At 46.1% G+C, this 24,154-nt stretch overlaps 1 protein-coding gene across 1 annotated transcript in view; it reads right to left on the bottom strand.

Annotated features, from left to right (window-relative positions):
- The window catches only part of Dora (zinc finger SWIM domain-containing dorado), a gene marked incomplete at its 5' end in the record, with an annotated part of 127,236 nt that overhangs the window by 21,384 nt on the left and 81,698 nt on the right, over positions 1–24,154 (bottom strand). The window contains one exon of the mRNA XM_076319141.1: positions 3,139–3,390. Coding sequence (XP_076175256.1) covers positions 3,139–3,390 — 252 coding nt within the window. The remainder of the gene's footprint in view (positions 1–3,138; positions 3,391–24,154) is intronic.

Genomic DNA, 24,154 nt, shown 5'->3' with positions numbered 1-24,154 from the left:
GCTCCGCTCCGCTTTACTCCGCTTTGCTTCGCTTTGCTTCGCTTTGCTTCGCTTTGCTCTGCTTTGCTTCGCTTTGCTCCGCTTTGCTTCGCTTTGCTCCGCTTTGCTTCGCTTTGCTTCGCTTCGCTTCGCTTTGCTCCGCTCCGCTCCGCATCGCGAGGAAATCGTCGGTCATTGCCACGACGAGAAGTAAGCACCGTTTCCAGACGAAAGGGGATAAAGACGTCATTTCGCGCGCATTAAGAAACAACGCCCCGGGCCGTGGATCGCTAACAAACGGAATACAAAGAGAAAGACGCCCGTTCTATGTAGAGTGCAGCGTAAATTAGCCAGAGGAAATTAACCGTCCGGGAACATCTTGGTCAAACAATAAAATTAAGGATTAAATTCCGTCGTTTCGCAACGGACCTTCGCCGTGAGACTCCCCCTTTGCGCGAACAAATTGTCCCGTTCGTGATTCGCGAATCGAATAGGCACTTCTGATTGTTTTCCAGTATTTTCATAAAGTCCGCTCTTCGAGAATCGGCTTCCGTGCTTCCCTCTCCTCCATCGTTTCCTTTGGTCGATATCCGCTTTACGATCCTCGAGTTTACGTCCCTACCCCCTCTCTCCTCCTCTCTTTGTTCTAAAACTAATTAATTTCGATGCACGCCTCTACTTAAAATTCGCCAGTTCCTTGCGTAATAATAAATACCCTTGTCGAGCTTGTCTTCCGGACGTTGAGCCGCGAGGAATGTAAATATCCTACCGGGCGACGTTCCGTTCGTTGTAATAATAAATTCCAGAAAGTTCGACACTTTTCCATGTTCTATTACAGTTTACAGTCTCGTAGATACCTTATTGTTGTTGCCGTTGGCCGAGAACGGTGACGAAAGTCGACGGTAATAACGTGCTACTGTCTGACCGTGAAAAAAAGACCGATTGTTCCTCCACTGTATTATACAGGCTACTAGTTTGCTTGCGATTGCGCGCAGTGTCTGCGTCATCGTCCTCGACCAATAGTAGTAAGGCAGTTGGTAGACTGTGGAGTGGAGCGGGGGTGTAAACACTCGTTGGTCATCTTCTCGCGAGCGAACAGTAGCAGGTATTGTTCCTAATGACCTTCGTCACCTTTCTCGACCGGTAGCAAGTGCGATAGAAGTGGTAGTAGACTAAAGTTGAGATATAAATACTCGTTGGTCATCTTCTCGCGAACGAACAGTAGCAAGTACTGTTCCTAATGATCTTCGTCACCTTTCTTGGCTAATAGAAACAGCGATAGAAGTGCTAGTAGACTAAAGTTGAGATATAAACACTCGTTGGCCATTTTCTCACGAACGAACAGTAGCAAGTACTCTTCGTCACCTTTCGGCCAGTAGCGACAACGATAGAAGTATCGGTAGACCAGAGCGATGACATAAACGCTCGTTGGCCATCTTCTCGCGAACGAACAGTAGCGCACATTTTTCCTATCGATCTTCGTCACTGTTCTCGATCAGTGGCAACAACGGTAAAGCAACTAGTAAATTACAGTAGATATATAATACTCGTTGGTCATCTTCTCATGAACCAACAGTAGCACACATTCTTCCTATCGATCGTCGTCACTGTTCTCGATCAGTGGCAACAACGGTAAAGGAACTAGTAAATTACAGTAGATATATAAATACTCGTTGGCCATCTTCTCACGAACGAACAGTAGCGCAAATTCTTCCTATAGATCTTCGTCACTGTTCTCGATCAGTGGCAACAACGCTAAAGAAACTAGTAAACTACAGCGGGTATGTAAATACTCGTTGGCCATCTTCTCACGAACGAACAGTAGAAACGCATAGAAAAAGCAATCCGATCCTGAAATCCTCAACGGGAGCGTTTGTTCCACCATCGAGCGATGCACGCACTGTAGATTCCGGCGGTATAGTCGTGCCCGGCGTGCTTCGGAGTCAACGATCCCAGAAACGGTGCCGCGAACGCGGCTCCCAAAGGAAGAATGCGACGAATATCGCGCAGATAGAGCCATTCGGCGATCGTTGTGTCCCGGCTGGTGGCTCGGTCGGTTATTAGCCCGATAAACGCGGAACGTTTCCCCAGCGAACGAGGTATCGCGATCCAACGCTCGTCTGAAAGTTGACCAGCTTCTTCTTTATCCGAGGTACGAAAAGGAGCAGCATTGTGAGAAGTTCTCGAGCCACCGTCACAGGAGACGCGCGGTTCCCGAGCTCCCCGTAGGGGAGACACGAACGATAGACATAATTGGAAACCTGACCCTGACGTTTCCCTGTCTCGAATAGTGTCGCGGGATCCACTCCGTAAACCGACGCTGAAACGAATTTAATGCCGGATCGATGCAAGAAAACGGAACCCCACGATCCACGAGGGGTACACCGGGATCAATTAACCACGAAACCGAGCACGGTGTGAATTTCGATTCGCGTACTTTATTTTTTTCCGAATTTTCTTTCTTTTTTACTCGATGCTCTTTTCAGCCACCTGATGGAAAACAGCGACGCGAAGATCGAATAAACGAATCCTTGTTAACGCGACCAAGGTTTGCGATTAAGAATTTAATGTACACGTTCGTGTAACGAGTTCGCGCGGAGCGAAAAGAACGATCTTCCACGCGGAGAAAATTGATTTTTGATCTATATCGAATAGTCAGGATACTTTCATCCTTCTCTTCGAAAACAGCCGGTTACGACAATCTCCTGGACGTCCATTCTGTTCAACGATCCTTACGTCGGTGACGACTTCCAAATACAAGTATCGAACTTCCATTTTCTTCGGTTTCGTCGAAAGGAGCTTAATCGTGACGATCTCCTCGGTGTCTACTCGCCTCGTTGTTCTTTACCAAACTGACTGTCAAAGATCGAACGAGTTACAACGTTCGACTGTACTTTGCGCGTTCAGTCTCATCGCAGAGAGCGTCTCGAGAATCGCGAGACGATCGAGACGAAATTCTCCTCGATCCACGCGAAACGGTTCCATCGATACGTTCGCGCGGGAATTACTGACAAAAATGACTGGAAAAGTCCCCGTAGAGATTCGACCGGCCTACGTACCGATAACCCTCGATAATTCGCAACAAGCGATAAGCGCGCACGGTCTCTCGAAAGTTTACATCGAGTGGTCGATAATTAACTCTGAAATTGGTTCGCTCACCGATCTGCAGAGGATCTCTCACGCTCCTCGAACGGAAGAAGTGCTCGCCACGCTGAAACTCGTCCGCGCTCCCATTGGCCAGACACGAGTAGAGCCTGATGTCCTCCTCGTTGTCGGGGAAGCTCCAGAACGCTATCCTGAGCTGAAGCTGCTCGGGCACAGGTGGATAAACGTGTTCCACCAGCTCGAACGGTATATGGGACGCCACGCAACGCGCCGCGAGCTCGCACAACGTCGGCACTGTTTGTCCATCTGGAAGAAAAAAACATAAAACGCTGTAGCGAATCGCTATTACGATCAGTACTAACGGTACTGTGAACGATTTATAGTTTCGAGGCTCGTGGATAATCCACTGTCGAAACTTGACGCTTCGAGCACCAGGTTGTACGACGATTGCGCGAGACACGGTTCAACTTCTCCAATGGGATTAGAATGTTAATAAAAGAAATCTGAAGGAAGTTCAGAGACACACCGTGGGCCGAAGTACATCACGGAATGGAAAATAGTAAAATTTCATCGAGAGATTTTCGAAAAAATATTGACTTTTGACACCTTCGGCCTCCTTCGATAGAGAAGACGCGTAGTTGAAAGTTGAGAGTTATGTAAATGTAAAAGGAGTTGGAAAAATAGAGCATTTGCAAGGTTACGCGTTAGAAACTCTCCGTGAAAGTTTGGAAAACGTCCCGTGGGTACTTGTTGCCGTCTCTTAAGTTTCTCGACTCTTTGGGGTGAATTAAGAAACGACCCATCTTTTTCGTGGTGAAATATTTTTAACCCAGCGTGAAATATTCAAGTAACTCGGGTACAAGTCGGCAGGATTGTTCCGTCTCGTAATCGAAGGTACGATTGATCTATTTTTCAGTCACGGTTGCACCGTTTTACGCGTTTGGCAAGCGTGCCTCGAAGAATGAATAGGCGAGGGGCAAGGTTCACGCGCGAGTATCGAGGGCGCCTGGAGGTTTCCCCGTAATCTGCAACGCTGGTTGTTTTACGCGACTACGGGAACCAAGAACCGAAGAAAACAGCCAGCAACCAAGCCGTAGGATCGTTTGCAGGAGGATTCAACGGTGGTATCTCGAATACGATATTTAAAAACCAAACACGAGAGTCTCCTTCTTCTCCCGGTTATTGTTATCGCGTCTACGGCTTTCTACTCCGTAAACAAGTTTCTCGTTTTTCCATCCGTCGGGTGGCGTGGTACGGGTAAAAGAACGAGGAGCGTATTTGCAAGCTATAAAACCGTCGATGCAAAAATAATCGCGGCCCCCTCGTTCTCCCCTCGGTCCCCTCCTCGGCCCATCTGTTTCGCGTTACTGCAAAGCTTGGCTCCTGAATCACGGCTTGACCGCACTTTCCCTCGCAACGTGCCACTGGCCGAAGGGAGGAAGAAAGAAGTCGCGACTACAGTGAAGTCGATGAAAGAATCTACTTGGAAGACCTCCAGCCAGTTGCTTCGTCGAGGGGAGGGTTCCTCCACCTCTCGCTGCTCCTCGTCCGATGCCTCGAATGCTCCGAGTTCGGCAGCGTTCGATGAAAGTAGCGATGAATTTGAGCGTATCGCGCGAAGTTTTGTTCGGTAGTGTTCGAAGATGGAAAGAGGACAAAGGGAGAAGGAGATCTTCGTTTACTTAAACGACACTGCACTTAACGTTCGATGAAAGTAGCGATGGATTTAAGCATCTCGCGTGGACACTTGTTCGGTAGTGTTCAAAGCTGGAAAGAGGACAAAGAAAGAAGGAGATCTCCGTTTACTTAAACGACACTGCACTTAACGTTCGATGAAAGTAGCGATGGATTTGAGGATCTCGCGTGGAAACTTGTTCGGTAGTGTTCGAAGCTGGAAAGAGGACAAAGGGAGAAGGAGATCTTCGTTTACTTAAACGACACTGCACTTAACGTTCGATGAAAGTAGCGATGGATTTGAGGATCTCGCGTGGACACTTGTTCGGTAGTGTTCGAAGCTGGAAAGAGGACAAAGAAAGAAGGAGATCTCCGTTTACTTAAACGACACTGCACTTAACGTTCGATGAAAGTAGCGATGGATTTGAGGATCTCGCGTGGAAACTTGTTCGGTAGTGTTCGAAGCTGGAAAGAGGACAAAGGGAGAAGGAGATCTCCGTTTACTTAAACGACACTGCACTTAACGTTCGATGAAAGTAGCGATAGATTTGAGGATCTCGCGTGGACACTTGTTCGGTAGTGTTCGAAGCTGGAAAGAGGACAAAGGTAGAAGGAGACTTCCGTTTAGTTAAATGACAGTGTACTTAACGTTCGATGAAAGTAGCGATGGATTTGAGGATCTCGCGTGGACACTTTTTCGGTAGTGTTCGAAGCTGGAAAGAGGACAAAGGGAGAAGGAGATCTCCGTTTAGTTAAACGACACTGCACTTAACGTTCGATGAAAGTAGCGATGGATTTGAGGAACTCGCGTGGACACTTGTTCGGTAGTTTTCGAAGCTGGAAAGAGGACAAAGGGAGAAGGAGATCTCTGTTTACTTAAACGACACTGTACTTAACGTTTCGTTCGCTTTTTTGTTAACTTTCTCCCGTGTTCGTGGTAAATCGTGAGTGTACAATTCCTTGGAACTTCGGATCACTTTTTACCATCCTTTTTTAAAGTATCTTTTGTGAAAGTATACATATTGTTTGTGTGTATTGTAATTTTAGAAATATACATAAAGAATTTCGTACAGCTTTGTAAATTTCTCGCGGAAAGGACGATTCTACGCCTATGCGAGCGCACGATACTTAAACGTGAGGAGTCTCGGTGGAGAGTGGACGAAGCAAGTATCTAATTCCTTGTGTCGTTCAGTTTCTAAGAACTTGGCAATCTCCGTATAGAAAATTTCGAAAGTAATAATCGATAATACTCTCGATAAGCGTGCAAAAAAGAAAAAAAAAAAAAGAAAAACGAAAAATCTCGATCTGTCGACGACTCGTCACCGTTTCGTAGACTTCCCTGCGAGCTGCCACCGCGGTAGGAGTGAAGCAACGAGTGGGGATTCCCGGTTCCTAGAATTTCTCCCGCCATTGGACTCGATTCTTTTTTGTTGTCCGTAGCGTAGCTCCACCGAGAGAGGACAGTGTTCGCGTTGCAAATTCTCGACCGCAGACCGGAAACTCGGTCGTCCGCAAGAGTCGGTCGTTAAGGAAAATCGAATGAAACTCGACGAACAAATCGAGCGAGAACTACCTCGCCGAGAAATTTCATCGTGGCTCTAGTAGATACTCGGTTTCGGCTTGTATCGTCGTGTTCGTGGCATCGTACTGTTTCGATTTATTCGTTCGAAGGTGGCACGAAAAATTGTTCACGACTCGCTCGTCGAAAGTCGTAAAGCGTCGATCGTGATCTTTCGCTCGATAGGTTCTCCACTCGTCGTAAAACGGAGCCGCGAGGAGCTAATACGCTTCGAGTCGTGGCGCGAAAAACGAAGAGACGGACAGCTCCTCTTCCCCGACGACAAACACCGGTGAAGTTCTCGACGAACCGGAGGAAACTCTATTTGCTCGTGGCAGTGTCGCGAATGAACCAAGCCAGAGTGAACCGTTCCGATAATAAACACCGTTACTGCCCAACGTCGATAACTTTATTAATACCCGTGGCGCGTCCGTTCGGTTCTTCGCGAAATCACGTTATTGGACACGATTAACCGTCGATCTAACGGAAACGATCCGCGGCGAACAGGGACGATCGTTGATCTTTACAATCGTGATTCGATCGCGACGACGCGCGGCTAAAATGTACTGTGCACGGCTGAGAAGAAGTCCCGCGGAAGGAATGCGCGTCCAATTGGTTACAGCGTTCCATATACTTACATTTTTAACCGTAACTGTTACCAACCGAAGTAACACGATCACGTCGAGCAACCAGAAGACAAATATAAAAACGATGAAACAATACAGACCCCTAGCAACTCGCAGGACGTATTTTGAACCGTGCTCAGTACCTCGAGTCGTGAGAAGAAAATTCGATGCTTTCAGAAATTTTCAAATATTCAAACCGAATTCGAGAGTAACCAAAAGGATAGGAAGGTGGTTCTGAGTGCTCTCCATTTGCGCGGGAAAATCGTCGATCGGTAATCCTATCATTTTAAAACTCTGAGTTTCGAGGAGCAATCGCGGCAAACATCGTGCTAGGAAGCGTAGTTCGAGAAATGAAATTTTCTTCCTCTTTACAGGTGTACTTACGGGAGAATGTTTCTACCGATTCCGAGCGCCCTGGTTTTATTTACATCGTACTCCTCGCGTGTAATTTAATTTCTCGCAAAATTTTTCGACGCGAACCTCTCGCTCTTCGTTCACCGAAGATGCTTCGAGTCGCGGTATCGGTACACACGCCGTGTAAATGATGCTCGCTCGGTGTATATTTATTCGAATAATTTCGTCGGATACGGCCGAACGTATCGGGGAATTGACTCGACGGTTTACGAGACTCTGACCCTTAACGAGGAACTAGTTCCGTTATCGATGCGCGTAATCTCGAAGCGATCGTTTAAAACCGTTAAGCAGAAAATGAAACGGGACTCGAGCGTCTCGTCGACCGAGACGTCGATACTCCCGCGAGGAGGTCGCGAGCCGCGTTAATTTCGCCCGTTAAATTGCATTCAATTAGAATCGATTTGTGAGCCCGAGCGCCGGAGCCCGCGTCCAAAGCGTTCCTTTCCCTGGGATAATAATCACCGCGGCGGTGCCTTAATGAGCGCGATAATGAAAGCAACTCGTTAACAATTTCAAACGGCGTTACATAATTACGAACGCCGCGACGTCGAGTCGGCCGCGGGGCGTCCAGTCGACGCGCGTTTCAACCGCTCCGAAACCGCTTCGAAACCGCTCTACGGATCGTGATCGAACGATCTTAACCTAAAAATTCTTTTCGACACGAAACGATCTATCCCTCGAAAAAAAGAAGAATTCAAAACACACGGTATACCGATCGATTTATATCGAATTGTTCGGAAAGTGATCTTCCAAAATCGACAATATACAATTTAATCGAAATTGTGTTAAAATCTGAATTGCGATCGAAATGTTTATACGCTCTGAAAAAAATCGTGTTTCGTTTTCGCTAAAAAATATGAAATCACTTTCCGAACAATTCAATATTCACATCACCGATTTACGTTGCACACGGTTTACGCGGAGTAAACGCAAACGAATTTCACCGATCGCAAAAATTAAGAAATTAACACGCAGTATAAATTTATACCAAAATTTGTACACGAACGATGAGAGAAACATTGCGCACAACGTACGAGGGTATTTTATTATCCAGAGTGCGTTCATCGAATAAGAAACGATTCTCGGTTCATTTGTATGCAATAGTAATTTTTTCAATTGCATCTCCGGTTGGGCACGGAGCGAGTGGATCGTGGAATCGTCTTTTGAATATTCGACCGTGTAGAAATGAGCCCGCTCGGTGAAAAACGAGTGAAAGTTCTCGTTTCATCGGGTAGGTTGTATCAATAATGCAGGCCAGAGTCGCGTTACCGGTTGATTTGGAATTCACGCGAGTTGGTAAGTTGCAACGCGCGATCGATCCGCGGTCGTCCTTCGCGAGGAACGAGCCTCTTCTTCGTTATCGATCGAGCACGAGAAACTTTTCGAAAAATCACGCGCGAAAGGTTTACCGTACCGTTGCTCGTATTTTGGCACGAGCGGGTAGCGAGCGTAATTTATCGCTTAATTAAGCCCGAAAACGCTCGAAATAACTTGGACGACGTTTAGGCTCGGCGACGCGTAAGCTCGCGCGAAAAGAGGGTCGGGGGAGGGTGTTGGCGAAGTTTCGGGCTAATTGCGGGGAACGTCGGCGATAAATTTTTGTCAGAGGCCCGTTTTTCGGCGCGCTCCAATTTCCAGCCACGCGCGCGACACTCGGCCGCGCGAGAACGCTCCTCCTAACTTCCTTATTGATTTTCCCTGTCGCCGTAGGTGTAAGTTTGAGTACCAAAGGAGGCCATGCGTATCCGCGTGCACCCCGGGAAAATAAGAACGAGAAATCGATGCGCTCGGCGATGTTCTATCGCGAGTAGTTTCAAATGTCCCGCACGAGGCTCGAGTAGAGAATACCAAGGAACTGTCGACGGACCGTGTCTACTGGAGGGTGACCAATCTTGGAGATGTTTGTTAATTAAATTGAATCGTTGAAACTCTGTACGGAGAAAATAATGTGTTTTGCAGGGATCGGTGTTGTTGCTAGTCTTGTAGCGTGAATACTCGTATAGTGTGGTCTGATAATGTGGATACATATCGTAGAATAAATCCAGTTGAGTGAATGTAGGTTTTACCCTTGCTAAACCGATAAAGTAATATATTTCGCAAGTATCGATGTCATTGCTCGCTCTATATTTCTTTTGTAGGGCACACACTCCCGTAGAATATATCCACGGTTACTATTTAACCCTTCCAGGACACCACGGTTCGAAATCGAGCGGGAAACTCAATCGAAGCGGTAAAACAATATATTTCGCAAGTATGGACGCCATTACTCGCCCTATATTTCTTCCATAGTCTACACACCCCCGTAGAATACATCCACGGTTCCCGTTTAACCCTTGCAAGACACCACGGTTCAAAATCAAGCGGTAAGAAAATATATTTCGCAAGTATCAGCGCCATTACTCGCCCTATATTTCTCCCATGATATACACACCCCCGTACAATACATCCACGGTTGTTATTTAACCCTTGCAAGACACTACAGTTCAAAATCGAGCAAAAAACTCAATTGGAGCGTTAAAACAATATATTTCGCAAGTATCGACGCCATTACTCGCCCTATATTTCTCCCATAGTGCACACATCCCCGTAGAATACATCCACGGTTACTATTTAACCCTTGCGAGACACTACAGTTCAAAATCGAGCAAAAAACTCAATCAGAACGTTAAAACAATATATTTCGCAAGTGTCGACGTTATTACTCGCCCTATATTTCTCCCATAGTGTCCACACCCCCGTAGAATACATCGACGGTTACTATTTAACCCTTGGAAGACACCACGGTTCGAAATCGAGCAAAAAACTGAATCAGAACGTTAAAACAATATATTTCGCAAGTATCGACGCCATTACTCGCCCTATATTTCTCCCATGATATACACACCCCCGTAGATTACATCCACGGTTGTTATTTAACCCTTGGAAGACACCACAGTTCAAAATCGAGCAAAAAACTCAATTGGAGCGTTAAAACAATATATTTCGCAAGTATCGACGCCATTACTCGCCCTATATTTCTCCCATAGTGTACACACCCCCGTAGAATACATCCACGGTTTACTATTTAACCCTTGCAAGACACTACAGTTCAAAATCGAGCAAAAAACTCAATTGGAGCGTTAAAACAATATATTTCGCAAGTGTCGACGCCATTACTCGCCCTATATTTCTCCCATAGTGTACACACCCCCGTAGAATACATCGACGGTTACTATTTAACCCTTGCGAGACACCAAGGTTCGAAATCGAGCCGAAAACTCGATTGGAGGGCAACGCGCGCGCGTTGCTCGGCGGCACGCGTTTGCGAAGCGTTCTCGCGATCGATCGGCCAAACATTTGCAGGAAAAACAAAGGGGAAGAGTAATGGAAATTTTTGCAAAGTGCCGGAACATCGACGCGCGGAGGCAACCCGGAACAATCGCCGGAGGATTTCCCAGCAGCCCCCTGAAACCCTCTCCGCACCCTCACCACCGCCCCCACTGCCCCCTCGATAGCGAGGTCGGTCGCTTTTGTGAAGATCGGTCCGGGAAATCACGTTGCGCGACAAAAAACCGCGGCTCGTTTCGGTCGGCGAGCAACCAACGAATCGAGGAAGAGAGTCGCGCGCGGTACGGGCCGAGAACAAAATGGGGTCGGTATTTTTCATTCGATTAACGACGGCCGCAGCACCGCGCAAATGCACCGTGATTTCCTCGGGAATTCTCCCTGGACCGTCTGTGTATTTTCCCAAACACCCCGGCAGCCCCGCCGCACCCTACCGCTGGATTCTTGTCATCATTTTTATTACTTCCATTCCGTGCGACGAACATCGCTCGTGCCTCCGACGCGTTCGTTTTGTTTCGAACCACCCGTCGCACACTCCCCGATCGAAACTACGAAAGGGGAGTTAGTTACTCCTCCTTTCGACGTTCACGTTGAATTTGAAGAGAAAATACTATTAATATTGTACACTGGTGATGATAATAATAGTAAGGATAATAGTAATGACGAGTGTTCGCGATGGGGAGACGGTGTGAAGAGTACGGGACGAAGAAAAGAAGGAATCGATGGTAAGAAGTTAAAGCGTGGAAATAGAATAATTTTTATTGAGCGTATACTGATGTATACGCTTGAGTGTAATATTAAAATCGTGTACGAGAATGAAAAAAAGTCTTCGCGGTGACGAGATCGTACAGAATCGAGGGAAGAGAGAAAGAGTAGAAACGTGCAATGTTAATTTTTCTCTTGGAAGCAATACGAAAGATTGTGCAATAAGAAGCGGAAGATGAATACGTCTTTATCGTAACGAGATTGTTTACGAAAACGATACGGTGAATTAATGCGACGCGATAGAACCGAGTATACGTTTCTAAGCTAACCTCGAAAGCCGCGCAACAAGAATGCGATGAAATATTATACGCCTAGGAGAAGAGGAGCGAAAAAAGAATATATATAAAGTTACTTAATCGCTGCCAGGAAGTTCCTACACTCGTAGCTCGCTCGCACCACCGAGAAGCGGTGGTGTATCTCTTGGACCATTACACGTAGACATTTTTCCTCCCGGATGAGTTCCATCGACTCTTGGCGTTTGTGCCTACGATCCGTTCACACCCTGTACACGATTTTATGCATTATTCACGGTTAGTGTACCGTTCGCTGCTCCGTCGACGTATAACTTCGCGCATCTGAATTGCAAAAGTCGCCGAAGAATTTTTCGTATTCCGATAATAGGGCGCGAAACGGGGAGCTAGGTGATACCGTGTGGTGAAACCCACCGAAAGATCATCTCGAGAAGCTGGAACGCGATCTTTCGCGGATCTATTGTCATCCACGCGCTAATAGACATTGAGACGAGTTGGAGTTGCAAAGGTCGTTGAAGAATTTGTCCTGACCTGTTCACGGGATGTAAAATGGGGGATAAAGTGGTACAGGGTAAGTCCAAAAATGGTATGGAAGTCCAAAAAAAAATGGAGCAAAAACACGAAACACGATCTTCCGAGATCTATTCGTAATTCGCGCGCCAATAGACATTGAGATGAGTTGGAGTTGCAAAGGTTGTTGAAGAATTTGTCCTACCCTGTTCACGGGATGCAAAATGAGGGATAAAGTGGTACAGGGTAAGGAAAGTCCAAAAAAAAATGGAGCAAAAACACGAAACACGATCTTCCGAGATCTATTCGTAATTCGCGCGCCAATAGACATTGAGACGAGTTGGAGTTGCAAAGGTTGTTAAAGAATTTGTCCTGACCTGTTCACGGGATGTAAAGTGAGGGATAAAGTGGTACAGGTTAAGGAAAGTCCAAAAAAAAGGAGCAAAAACACGAAACACGATCTTCCGAGATCTATTCGGAAGAAGGTACACGACAATAGACATTGAGATCACTCGGAGTAGCAAAGGTCGTTGAAGAATTTGTCTCGTTCTGGTAACAGGGTGCAAAATAAGGAACAAGGTGGTACTGTGTGAGAAGATAAACAAAAAATAAAGGTATCGATAGCGTGGAACACGATCTTCCGAAGTCTATTGTCATCCACGTGCCAACGGAGAGATGACTAGAAGCTGCAAAGGTCACTGAAGAATTTTTCGTACCCTTGGGGTGCAAAATGGGGAACAAGGTGACACTGTGCGCAAAAGAGGAAAGTATCGAGAACCTGGAACACGATCTTCCGAGGTCTATTGTCATCCACGTGCCAGCAGACAAAGAGATAACTCTAAGTTGCAAAGGTTGCCGAAGAATTCGTCCTAACTTGTTCACAGGCTGCAAATCGGGAGAGAAAGTGGTACAGTTTGAAGAAACTAAAAAAAAAAATGGAGCAAAAACACGAAACGTATCTTCCGAGATCTATTATCATCCACGTGCCAACGAAGAGACGACTCAAAGTTTCAAAGGTCGCTAAAAACATGTCCTATTCATGGGGTGCAAAATGGGGAACAAGATGATACTGTGTGTAAAAAAGGAAAGTATGAAGAACCTAGAACACGATTTTCCGAGATCTGTTATCATCCATGTGCCAACGAAGAGACGACTCGAAGTTTTAAAAGTCGCTAAAAACGTGTCCTATACTGGTCATAGGGTGCAAAATGGAAAACAAAGTGCAAAACACACTGTGTGCAAAAAAGGAAAGTATAAAGAACCTGGAACACGATCTTCCGAGTTCTGTTATCATGCACGTGCCAACGAAGAGACGACTCGAAGTTTTAAAAGTCGCTAAAAACGTGTCCTATACTGGTCATAGGGTGCAAAATGGAAAACAAAGTGCAAAACACACTGTGTGCAAAAAAGGAAAGTATCAAGAACCTGGAACACGATCTTCCGAGTTCTGTTATCATCCACGTGCCAACGAAGAGACGACTCAAAGTTTCAAAGGTCGCTAAAAACATGTCCTATTCATGGAGTGCAAAATGGGGAACAAGGTGATACTGTGTGCAAAAAAGGAAAGTATCAAAAACCTGGAACACGATTTTCCGAGATGTGTTATCATCCACGTGCCAACGAACATACGCCTCAAAGTTTCAAAGGTCGACTAAAAACGTGTCCTATTCATAGGTTGCAAAATGGGGGACAAGGTGACTCGGTGCGAGGTAATTGAAAAATTCTTTCTTTCGAGTATTTATTTTTTGAAGTATCGAGAACCTTAAACGCAATCTTCCACAACCTATCCTCGTCCACGAGCCAAAAGACAAGACGAGTCGGTGCAATCGTTCCGAAACTCGGTTTTCCTTGAAAATCGAAGAACGACGACACCGTTCGTTCGGTTCCCAGCCTGCGGATGCTCGCTAATCAAATAGAAATTGAATTTCCATTAATAACGGGCCGCAGCGTGGTAACGTCATTTCCGGGCATATTGAGCGCTGGCAAACGCGCCCGGGCGCCCGCGCCCGCGCCACCGACGAAGATAAACCTTTTGTCTTGGCGGATGAACCACCGTGTTCCCGTGCGGATGCGGCAAATGGGATTAAAACGATGGAACGTTGGAGGCCTCCGTCGACTCTTAAGGACCGCATTAATCCACCCTTACCGTACGAATTTTCTGTTTACGCGTGTACCCCCAGGGACGCGTCCATTTTTTTTCTTCTTTTTTTTTCGCGTTGCGCGATCGCGATAAAAATATTCGTAATTTCGTTCGATAAACACCTGAAAGATTCAACGAGGGTTGATCGTTTTCAAAGCTTCGCGAAGTCTCTAGAACAATTCCAATTGTACAGAATCGACGACTTTTTAAGGATCTATTCTTGTTTCTTTTCGAGCCTTGTCGAGATACATTTTCTCGAATTTTTATAACGAAAGATCGAAGGAAGGGGTTGGTATTTTTTAGGAGAATTGAAGACAATTGAGTTTCGAGGGTGGAGAACGAATTTCGTGAATCATTTTTCTTTTTTTTTTGTAAGAGTTATCGAAATAATTCCACCAGAGTTTTGCGATGAATGATCGAAGGAATGGCTCGATGTTTTTAAAACACCGCGAGATTTAAAAGACAGTGAAATTCTACCAGTGGAGCTTTTCAAAGTGGTTAGATTTTCCTGGCACGAAAACCGCGGAGGAAAAAATTAAAGAGAGAGGTTGATATTTTTTAAAGCGTCGCGAGATTTAAAGGACAGTCGAGTTCCAGTACCGGTGATTCCAGAGCCCTTCGTAGGGCACCGTCAACGCGTGCCATTTTTTCCCCAAAAACGTTCCCAAAGTAGTCGTCGTTCTCCCAACGCGGACGTCTCGTGATAAAAGATTCAAGGGGTTGATATTTTTACAAAGCACGGCACAAAAGGAAGTCGAGTTTTAACATCGGGCGAGTCGTGTCTCCGGATGGTCTTTCATGGCTCCGTGTATTTTATTTCCTTTTTTTCTACCCCCCGAAGTCACTTCCCACTTCTGAAACATACATTTCACGGTGGAAGGACACGAGCCACGGGATCATATTTTTTTCTACATCCGTTGGCTATTTTTTTTTTAGAGCCACGGTATTAAGAATAATTGTAAATTATGTATATACGTATATAATACCGATGAGGTAATGTGTGATCTTTGTGCAACGTGTACGTATGTGAAGAGACATTTATCGTCCCAATATTGGTCTGTTTACTTTCTATTAATAGGGTATATGTATATGTATACATACAGACAGATAAAATTGCAACAAACAGAGCTAAAAGTGAAGTAATAAACTTATCCTTAAAACCGAAGATTTTCTTCTTTTTTTTCCATATATAAAATAAAACCTTACTACCGACTAACAACACGAATGGAGCAACAGCTGAGTAAATCGGTGAAACTTCGTCCGTCGAGAGACTCGGGGAAGAGACTCGACTCTCGAAACGAGTTGGCTCGTTACACGTCGGAAACGAAGCTGAAAATCGATGGGTCCTCCTCCAACGTGGCGCGATTATGCACGGAATTCGTGGACGGTGCACGAACAGGGTGGAGGCGGCGTACACGTGAAATTTGCATGCAGTCCAGCATGCACCTTATCTCGCGTACGTATTGCATTTTTAAAGCCGCGCGATACCGCAGAGCGTCGCGAAACGAAAGAAGCGGCTTCAGGAAGGGGGGTATGCCCTGCACGGGGTACGAAGAAGCGGATAGGGGGACGTTCTCGCGAGTTTCTTTTATCTAGATAGCTCGCTCCACTTCCTATCGGGCGGTAAATAATGGAAATAGAATCATAAAAGTATTACGTTGACGGAATTTATGCGATCGTGCCCGCTGTTACGCTCGCGTGTCTGTTACTTCGATCGAAACACTGCCCCCTTACACCCCGTTCGAGCATTTTCCTCGTTTCTCGCGAACGAAACGCCACGAAGGGATTCGAGGATGGTTTTTTCGGTGTTCCAGCGGTTGGAGACGATCGAAAATTCGTACGAAATCACCAACCGTGAAACCGAGAGCGTTCTTTCGCAGTTTCGTCGAGGTGCCCCGCGTGCTTCCTCGCGCCACGTGCGGGGAATTAAATGTAGATGCGAGCAGGAAACGCGTCGCGCTCGAGGAATGCCCCGAGGGTGGATGGTGAACCGAGAAAAGTGAATTCCTCGACGGCGGGGGGGCGTGGAAAATTGAATTTCTCACGGTTTCGGTGGGCTAATCGCGTTAACGTTCTTCTGAGTCGATTCGCTCGCGTGGCCACCGCGCATTTCGCGATCGATTTACATCGATGGAAAACGATCGCAAAAATTGGGACGATAGGATCGTAACGGTAGAGAAAACGATAGAGAACGGGGACACAGCGGTAGAGAAAACGATAGAGCATTGGGACGATGGAGTCACGACGATAGAGCATCGGGACAGTGGAGTCACGACGATAGAGCATTAGGACGGTGGGGTCACGACGACAGAGCATTGGGACGATGAAGTCACGACGATAGAGCATTGGGACGGTGGAGTCACAACGGTAGAGTTACAATGATAGAGCATTGGGACAGTGGAGTCACGACGATAGAGCATTGGGACGGTGGGGTCACGACGATAGAGCATTGGGACGATAGGGTCACAACGATAGAGCATTGGAACGATAGGGTCACAACGGTAGAGTATCGAAACGGTAGTCACAATAATAGAGCATTGGGACAATAGGGTCCCAACGATAGAACATCGAGACGGTAGAGTCACAACGATAGAGCACTGGGACAATAGGGTTACAACGGTAGAGCATTAGGACAATAGAGTTACAACGATAGAGCATTGGATCGATAGGGTCACAGCGATAGAGCATTAGGACGATTGAATCACAACGATAGAGCATCGAGACCGATAGGGTCACGACTAAACAGAGAAAACGATCGATGGTAGAAACTCGAGTACGTTTTCGTTGACGGTAACGAAGGGCTCGTTGCGCTTACGCGATTCGAAGTCATCGCGCGTCCACGACGAAAAGCATCGAAATCACCGGGAGCGATGGCAGGCCACGATCCGCCTGTAAATTCCGTATTAAACGGGAAGTCGACGGCGACGGATGAGCCCTGAAAATCCCTGTTAGAACGACCTGGTAAATCCTGCTCGAGCATGGCCGTCACGTCGGCGATTCGTTGCCGGCAACGTCGAGGTATAAACTTCGCGAAGAAACGACGCCATTTTAATTGACGTCGGCCCCGCGAGAATTCCAACGGCGAATTGCTTTCCGTTGCCCTCCATCTCGGGGATCAAGCTTTTCAATTTCTTCGACGGGGAGGATCCCAACGACGATTCTTTAGACAGCGAATTGTTATCGTCCTCGCGGTGTAACGCGAGCTGTTCTTAAAGAGGTTTCGTAACAAAATTTCTATACCTCGCTCGATGAAAAACTCGTGTCGTTATCTCCGAAATGGTCCCCTCGGGAAACCGTACGACTGCAGAGACCTTGCTACTGTTTCTAATAACACTTCTGTATCGTTTCCACCGGCATTGCTTTCAGTTCCCACCTTTCGGATGTTGTTCATGATTACAAAATGACCCTTGAGATGGTTCCCGACTTTTCGGGGGAAGAAGAGAGTTACACGGACTCGGGTCGAGGGACCACGGAGCCCGTGGAATACTCTTTTCGACGAAAAACTCGTTTACAGACTGTGTGGGTGCATTGTCGCGGTGTAACGCTCAAGAATGGGCAATCTCGGCCAGTATACGACTGTTTTCCTTGAGTTTTTTAAGGAGTGTGCAATTGTATATGCACCACGTGTCCTTGTAACGCAAATTGCTATTGCAATAACGCGAAAAAGCAAATCAATATTATTATTCTTTCTTTCCTGCAACCTCGATCGCACTCGATTCCTCGTTTCACAGTTTCGTTTCTCGAGAATCGATGTTGCGATGTCTTCTAGTCCCACCGTAAAATTTAATCGTTGCGACACACTCTCGTAAAACTCGCTACCGAATCGCTGGTGTTATCTCGATCGAGTTTAAACCGATACGGAACATAGAATAGAGATATACGTCTTAAATAGAAGAGCGACGTTTGTACAATGTTACCGGATTCCGAGAAACCGAGTCTTACTGCTTCTTAAACCTACTCAATATTTTAATACCTTTTCATACCTTCTAAAAAGAAGCGACGTGCGTCACAAACGAACAATCCACGCTTACGTTGGCAAACGTAACGTAGATCTCGATCGATGTTCGGACGTTCCTCGATCTTAAGAAGATCTGCTCGTGTGTACGCAACGCGCTGTGGATCGTCACGAATAAATGTCCATTTAAATATGTGTAATCCGGTGTGGCTTTATTTAAGCAGCCCTCGAATTTAATCCCGACGAAACGAAGGTTTCCAGAAGCCAACCAGTCGCTTAACTCTTAACTGAACGACACCGGTCACGGATCAACGTTTCACAACGTTATTGTGTATTCCTGCATCTGCGAGGGAACACGCAGCCAGAGAGGGATAGATCTAATCTCGATCTCCAATGATCATGCAGGTAGGGCAGGTGTTCGTTTCCACCGCTTCGATTCACGAGACGTCCCTTTTATCGAGAAGAAGGCGAACCTCGAAGCTGCCCGCATCCAAGTTCACACACACGCAAACACACGGACACGTTCACGCGTTCGCGCGATACTCGATGGAACTTTTATCGCTTACGGAATTAAAAACGAGGAAAGTTCACGGAATCGCGTGTTTCGCCCGAAGCTCTCCTCGCTCCTCGTACGGCCGCCGTGTGTGCGAAAATAAAATGGAGAAAAAGGCGAAGGAGACTCGAGGCAATTCGGACGGCCAATGAAACAGGAGTTCCTTCGTACGCTTTTGTTTGTAAAACGCTCCGATATCGGTACGAAATGCACAACGGTACGGTATAACGTCGACCGGGAACGCAACAACAGATACGATCGAGAGGCACGGAGACTTTCGAGCAACTCGGATGATCGATGAGTAACAATCGACGTCAGCTGCTACATTACTGGCAGCTCGGTAATTCGATGGCTGGCTGCACAATGGCATTCGTTCCGCGCGAAAAAAAAAACAAAAGAACCGATTCCGTGTGGAAAGAACGCGGTACCTGGCTCAACGAAATCATTTTTTTTTATCGTCCAGCGTACCGTCGCGATTATTTATCGCGTAATTTCGAATCCGAGATGGCGGCCGACGACGCGATCCTTGTCATTTAGAACGGTACCGCCCCTGTTTCTATTCCGACGCGATGAAAAAGTTTTCAGGTGTGTCCGCGATGCTACTTCCAAAAGCTATATTTTTCACGCTGCTGTATTTCGAAGCGCTTTACGATACCGATGATTAAGCGTCTATCGTAAATTTACTGGAAGAACAATACAGTTCTAAAATTACGTTAAAGAAATTCAAGTTACCTGGTAACCTTCGTACATCGTGTTTCGTGAAATGTAAAGAAAGTAACTGTAAACCGATTTTGACATTCGAAACTTTCGTACACGATCGTGAGTATTTCTACGTAATTGAAGAAAGTCGAAGAGTACGTCACGTGATAAAAAAATGGTCAACGTGTTGGTTAAATTCGTTCTTCTCGAAAGCATTCCAACGGTCGGTTTATCTCTCGACGAAACGATCGGATTTGGTTGCCCGGTTCGAGAGGTTTCGCTCGGAGAGGCGCGAGTCGACGATAAGAGACGAAATTAATTCGCGCGCGAAACGAAATGGAAACGAACCGTCGACACTTGGGTTTGTTTAGGAGGCTGTCGTTTCAACGACCGGAATGGAACGACGCGAACCGTAATCCGTACCGATGACTCCCGGTCGTCCTCGGCCCGCCATTTATTTGTCTTGCTCGGAATACGGTAAACACTCGCCGCGCAATCAGAAGACGACCGAGCAACAACTATCGCGTAGCTTGACGATTCGCCGGCGATTCGCGCGACGGTTCGTTAGCCAACGCGAACGAGTTTGCGAATTTTCGATCCGTTCAACGGAATACCGCTCTCGCGATGGCTTCTAACGCGCGAATCGAATATTCAATTCTCGAGGCGGAGTCGACTGAGGAATACAAGACGATTTTCAAACGGCCTTTCAACCAGTGGCAAATCCGCTCCCGACCGAAAGGGAATTTTCTATCGATTGGGAATCAACGTTTCCGTTAAAGCCACTTGACCGGGCTTTACGTCAAGCCGGACCGTGTCGTTTTTAAGATTGTTCGATCTTTTCTAGAATTAAACTCTAACGTAGAGCGGAACTGGTGACACTTTAAGACTATAATGAATATCAAAGTGTCATTAGTGAATCTGCTCTAGAAGAATTCTGAACGTTACTCGATAGATGTGGAACAATGTTGCACGTGTCGATAACATGAAGTTTCTGCTCTAGAAAAATTCTGAACGTTGGTCGATAAGTAAATATATACATAGTGTATTTACTAGTCTCTTTTATAGTCTCTTTACTTATCGACCAACGTTCAGAATTTTTCTAGAGCAGAGACTCGATAAGTTGGTCGATAAGTAAAAATATCCATCGTAGTCTTTTTAGTTATCGACCAACTTTCAGAATTTTTCTAGAGCAGAAACTACAATTATCGATACGTGTGACATTGTTGCACGGTTTTCTTATCTGTCGACCAACTTTCGGAATTTTTCTAGAGCAGAAATTTCAATTATCGACCCCTACAACATTGTTTCACGGTTTTCTTATCTATCGACCAACTTTCAGAATTTCTCTAGAGCAGAAACTTCAATTATCGACCCCTACAACATTGTTGTACGGTTTTCTTATCTATCGACAAACGTTCAGAATTTTTCTAGAGCAGAAACTTCAATTATCGACACCTACAACATTGTTGCACGGTTTTCTTATCTATCGACAAACGTTCAGAATATTTCTAGAGCAGAAACTCCAATTATCGACACCTACACCATTATTGCACGGTTTTCTTATCTATCGACAAACGTTCAGAATTTTTCTAGAGCAGAAACTTCAATTATCGACCCCTGCAACATTATTGCACGAGTTTCTTACCTACCGACCAACGTTTAAAATTTTTCTAGCGTCCAAGACCTACCGACGAACACACTAGTGCTCTTCTTCTCATCTCTCTAGTTACTCATCAGCGTTGGATACATACATTTACCAAAAGAAAAAACTGTATTCGAACCCTCTGCAAAGTGTTACCGTTGGATACATTTACCAAAAGAAAAAACTGTATTCGAACCCTCTGTAAACCGTTACCGTTTCATAAATATCGTTCGTCTCGAAATGAAATTCGCCGAATAATCGTCACCGCGAACCGAGTACCGAAAGTTTCGGTAACAAATGCTCGAAATTATTCCTCGAGAAAAACTTACGAGCCAATCTCGACTCCACGAGAAAATTCTTCGACCATCGTCCGGAAACTTTTATCCCCGGTATCGATAAAACGTTACACCTTGTACGTTGCAAGATCCACCGCAGATTCTGAGCAGTTGGGGGCCTAATGGTAACATCGCCCAGCCCCCTCCCTCCCTCCAATATCTGTGCCGTCGATGGCTGGAAATCAGTCGACATTGAATTACCGTTTCCACGGGAATTAAACCCGGGATACCTTCTCGAGGAAATCTCGTCTCACTCGTCATTTCATCGGGCGGAGTCGCGGGAAGCGAGACGAGGCGAGGGGTGGGGTGGGCGGTGGTGAACTTAGGAAGGGACGAGGGGACCCGTTTTAATCCGAACCAGAGACGCCCGGCGTCGTTGGGTCGCGCCCATCGCGGACGCGATAGCCCCCGTGAGGTGAGATCGTAAAAACTTTTAACGTAATAAAGGAACTTTCCGTGCTGTCTCGGTACCGCCCCCGCCACCGGATGAAATTGCATTCGGCCGAATGACCGGGCTCGAAGTGTCTTTAACGCGGTGCAACGCCGAGACCACCTTCCAGAGTCGGTTCATTACGCTCGAACCGCGCATCCTGCTCCTCCTGGAAAATACCATCGATTTCTCCCACCTTCGATGAACCTAACGTCAGAATTCGCGAGGCGTACGTCATTTTTTTCTTTCCTTTTCTTTTCTTTCTTTTTTAACGCCGACTGAATCACTTCGATCACCTTTCCACGTGTAGAGAAATATATAGATACAAGGGGTGCGAGAAAGTTGCACTGATTATTGAACAAAATTTGTATAAGAACGTTGGGTGTACAGATCGGAAAATATTTATTGGAGAACACGTTGGATCGATATTTTGTAAAATGATGTAGGTCGTTGAATGGTCGTGCGAGCTTTCTCGACGCAGAGTAGCGGGAAAATCAATGTTCGATTAATATTTGAAGAGGTTAGATCCGATCGGATCGTACAATGGAACTACAAAGCGGGTAAATAGGAATGTAAAAGGGGTGAGTGTTTTTTTCCGTGGCCTGTGGATCATCGTTTCTATAATTTATTCCGTATGTTTTGCTCTTTTCGCGTAAGGGTGCCGACGGATACAAAACAGAGAAATCGATGTTCCTCTACGGGCAAGATGGCCCCTTCTTTCACCTCGGAGGAATCAGAAGCTGTCGAACTGGGTCGCGGAAGATTTTTCACCGCGGCGAAAGGTACAAATTGCTGAGAACTTTTCACCGCAGGGAAACCAGGGAAATGGTTTCCTCGGCGCGGTCGAAACTTGGTTGGTTCGCGTCGGTACCAGATTGCGCGGCTTTCTGCTTTGATAAACTGTAATTTCGGTTCGCTACCGGATGATCGAGGCCGTGGTTCCCGTCACGGGCAGACTTCGTGCCCTACCCGAATAACGCGTGAATTTCGAAATTACGTGGAACGCGATTCTTGGGCGACGAACCGCGGTATAATCGAGCGACAAACGAGACTCGATCGAGGGGAACCAATCGAGGGATCCTCGACTCGAATCGACGAGAAATCGTTCCGTTGTTCGAGCGGGACGACTTTAATTAACGTACGTACTCCCTGAAGTTAAGTTCGAAAGGTTCATCGGAGAACTTCCGAAAAGACTTCCATCGGATCGATCGGAGATTGCTTAATTGCAATTTCGGACGACGATTGTAATCGTGTTCTTTCGATACTTTGTCTCGACGATCTCGCTCCGTTATCTTTCTTCGAAGAAGTGCATTTGTCGATACGATCTGTCGATAACGAAAGTATATGGAACAGTATCGAAGTAAACAAATTTTGATAACCTCCAGGAAAAAAGAAACGATTTAAATATTCTAATACGGAGCTACAGTTTGCTACGATTCTTCGACGTATCGGAGCTCAAACTTTCTCAAACTTGGCAACTTAGAAGCTGTCACTGTTTCATCAACCGTTGAAACGTCAACGAAATGGGAACCATAATCTCTGCCTGTTTGCTATACTTTGCTACGATTCTTCGACGTATAGAACCTCAAACTTTCTCAAACTTGAAAACTTAGAAGCTATCACTTTTCCATCAACTGTTGAAACTTCAACGAAATGGGAACCATAATCTCTCCCTTGTGTCCCTTGTTTGCTACGATTCTTCAATGTATCACACCTCAAACTTTCTCAAACTTGACAACTTAGAAGCTATCACTTTTCCATCAACCGTTGAAACGTCAACAAAATATGAACCATAATCTCTCCCTTGTTTGTTACAGTTTGCTACGATTCTTCGACGTATCGCACCTCATACTTTCTCAAACTTGGCAACTTAGAAGCTATCACTGTTTCATCAACCGTTGAAACGTCAACGTAATAGGAACTATAATCTCTCCCTTGTCTCCCCTGTTTGCTACAGTTTGCTACGATTCTTCGGCGTATCGCACCTCAAACTTTCTCAAACCCGATTACTCGGAAGCAATTCGAATTGTTTCGAACGACGTTGAAACGTCGACGAAACGGGAGCGAATTGAAAGTCGAGAAGAACGTTGTTCTCCTCCTTACTATTATCGAGGACGGGTACGATCGTCGAACACGATTCTCGCGGAGATCGAGCGACGTTAAAGCGATTGAGACTTTCCGCGCGAAAGCTGCC

Source organism: Ptiloglossa arizonensis, chromosome 8 (genome assembly GCF_051014685.1).
Source record: "Ptiloglossa arizonensis isolate GNS036 chromosome 8, iyPtiAriz1_principal, whole genome shotgun sequence".
In the NCBI taxonomy this organism is placed as follows: domain Eukaryota; kingdom Metazoa; phylum Arthropoda; class Insecta; order Hymenoptera; family Colletidae; genus Ptiloglossa; species Ptiloglossa arizonensis.
Note: the sequence above shows the minus strand (reverse complement) of the source record. Positions and strands in the feature narration are given on the sequence as shown.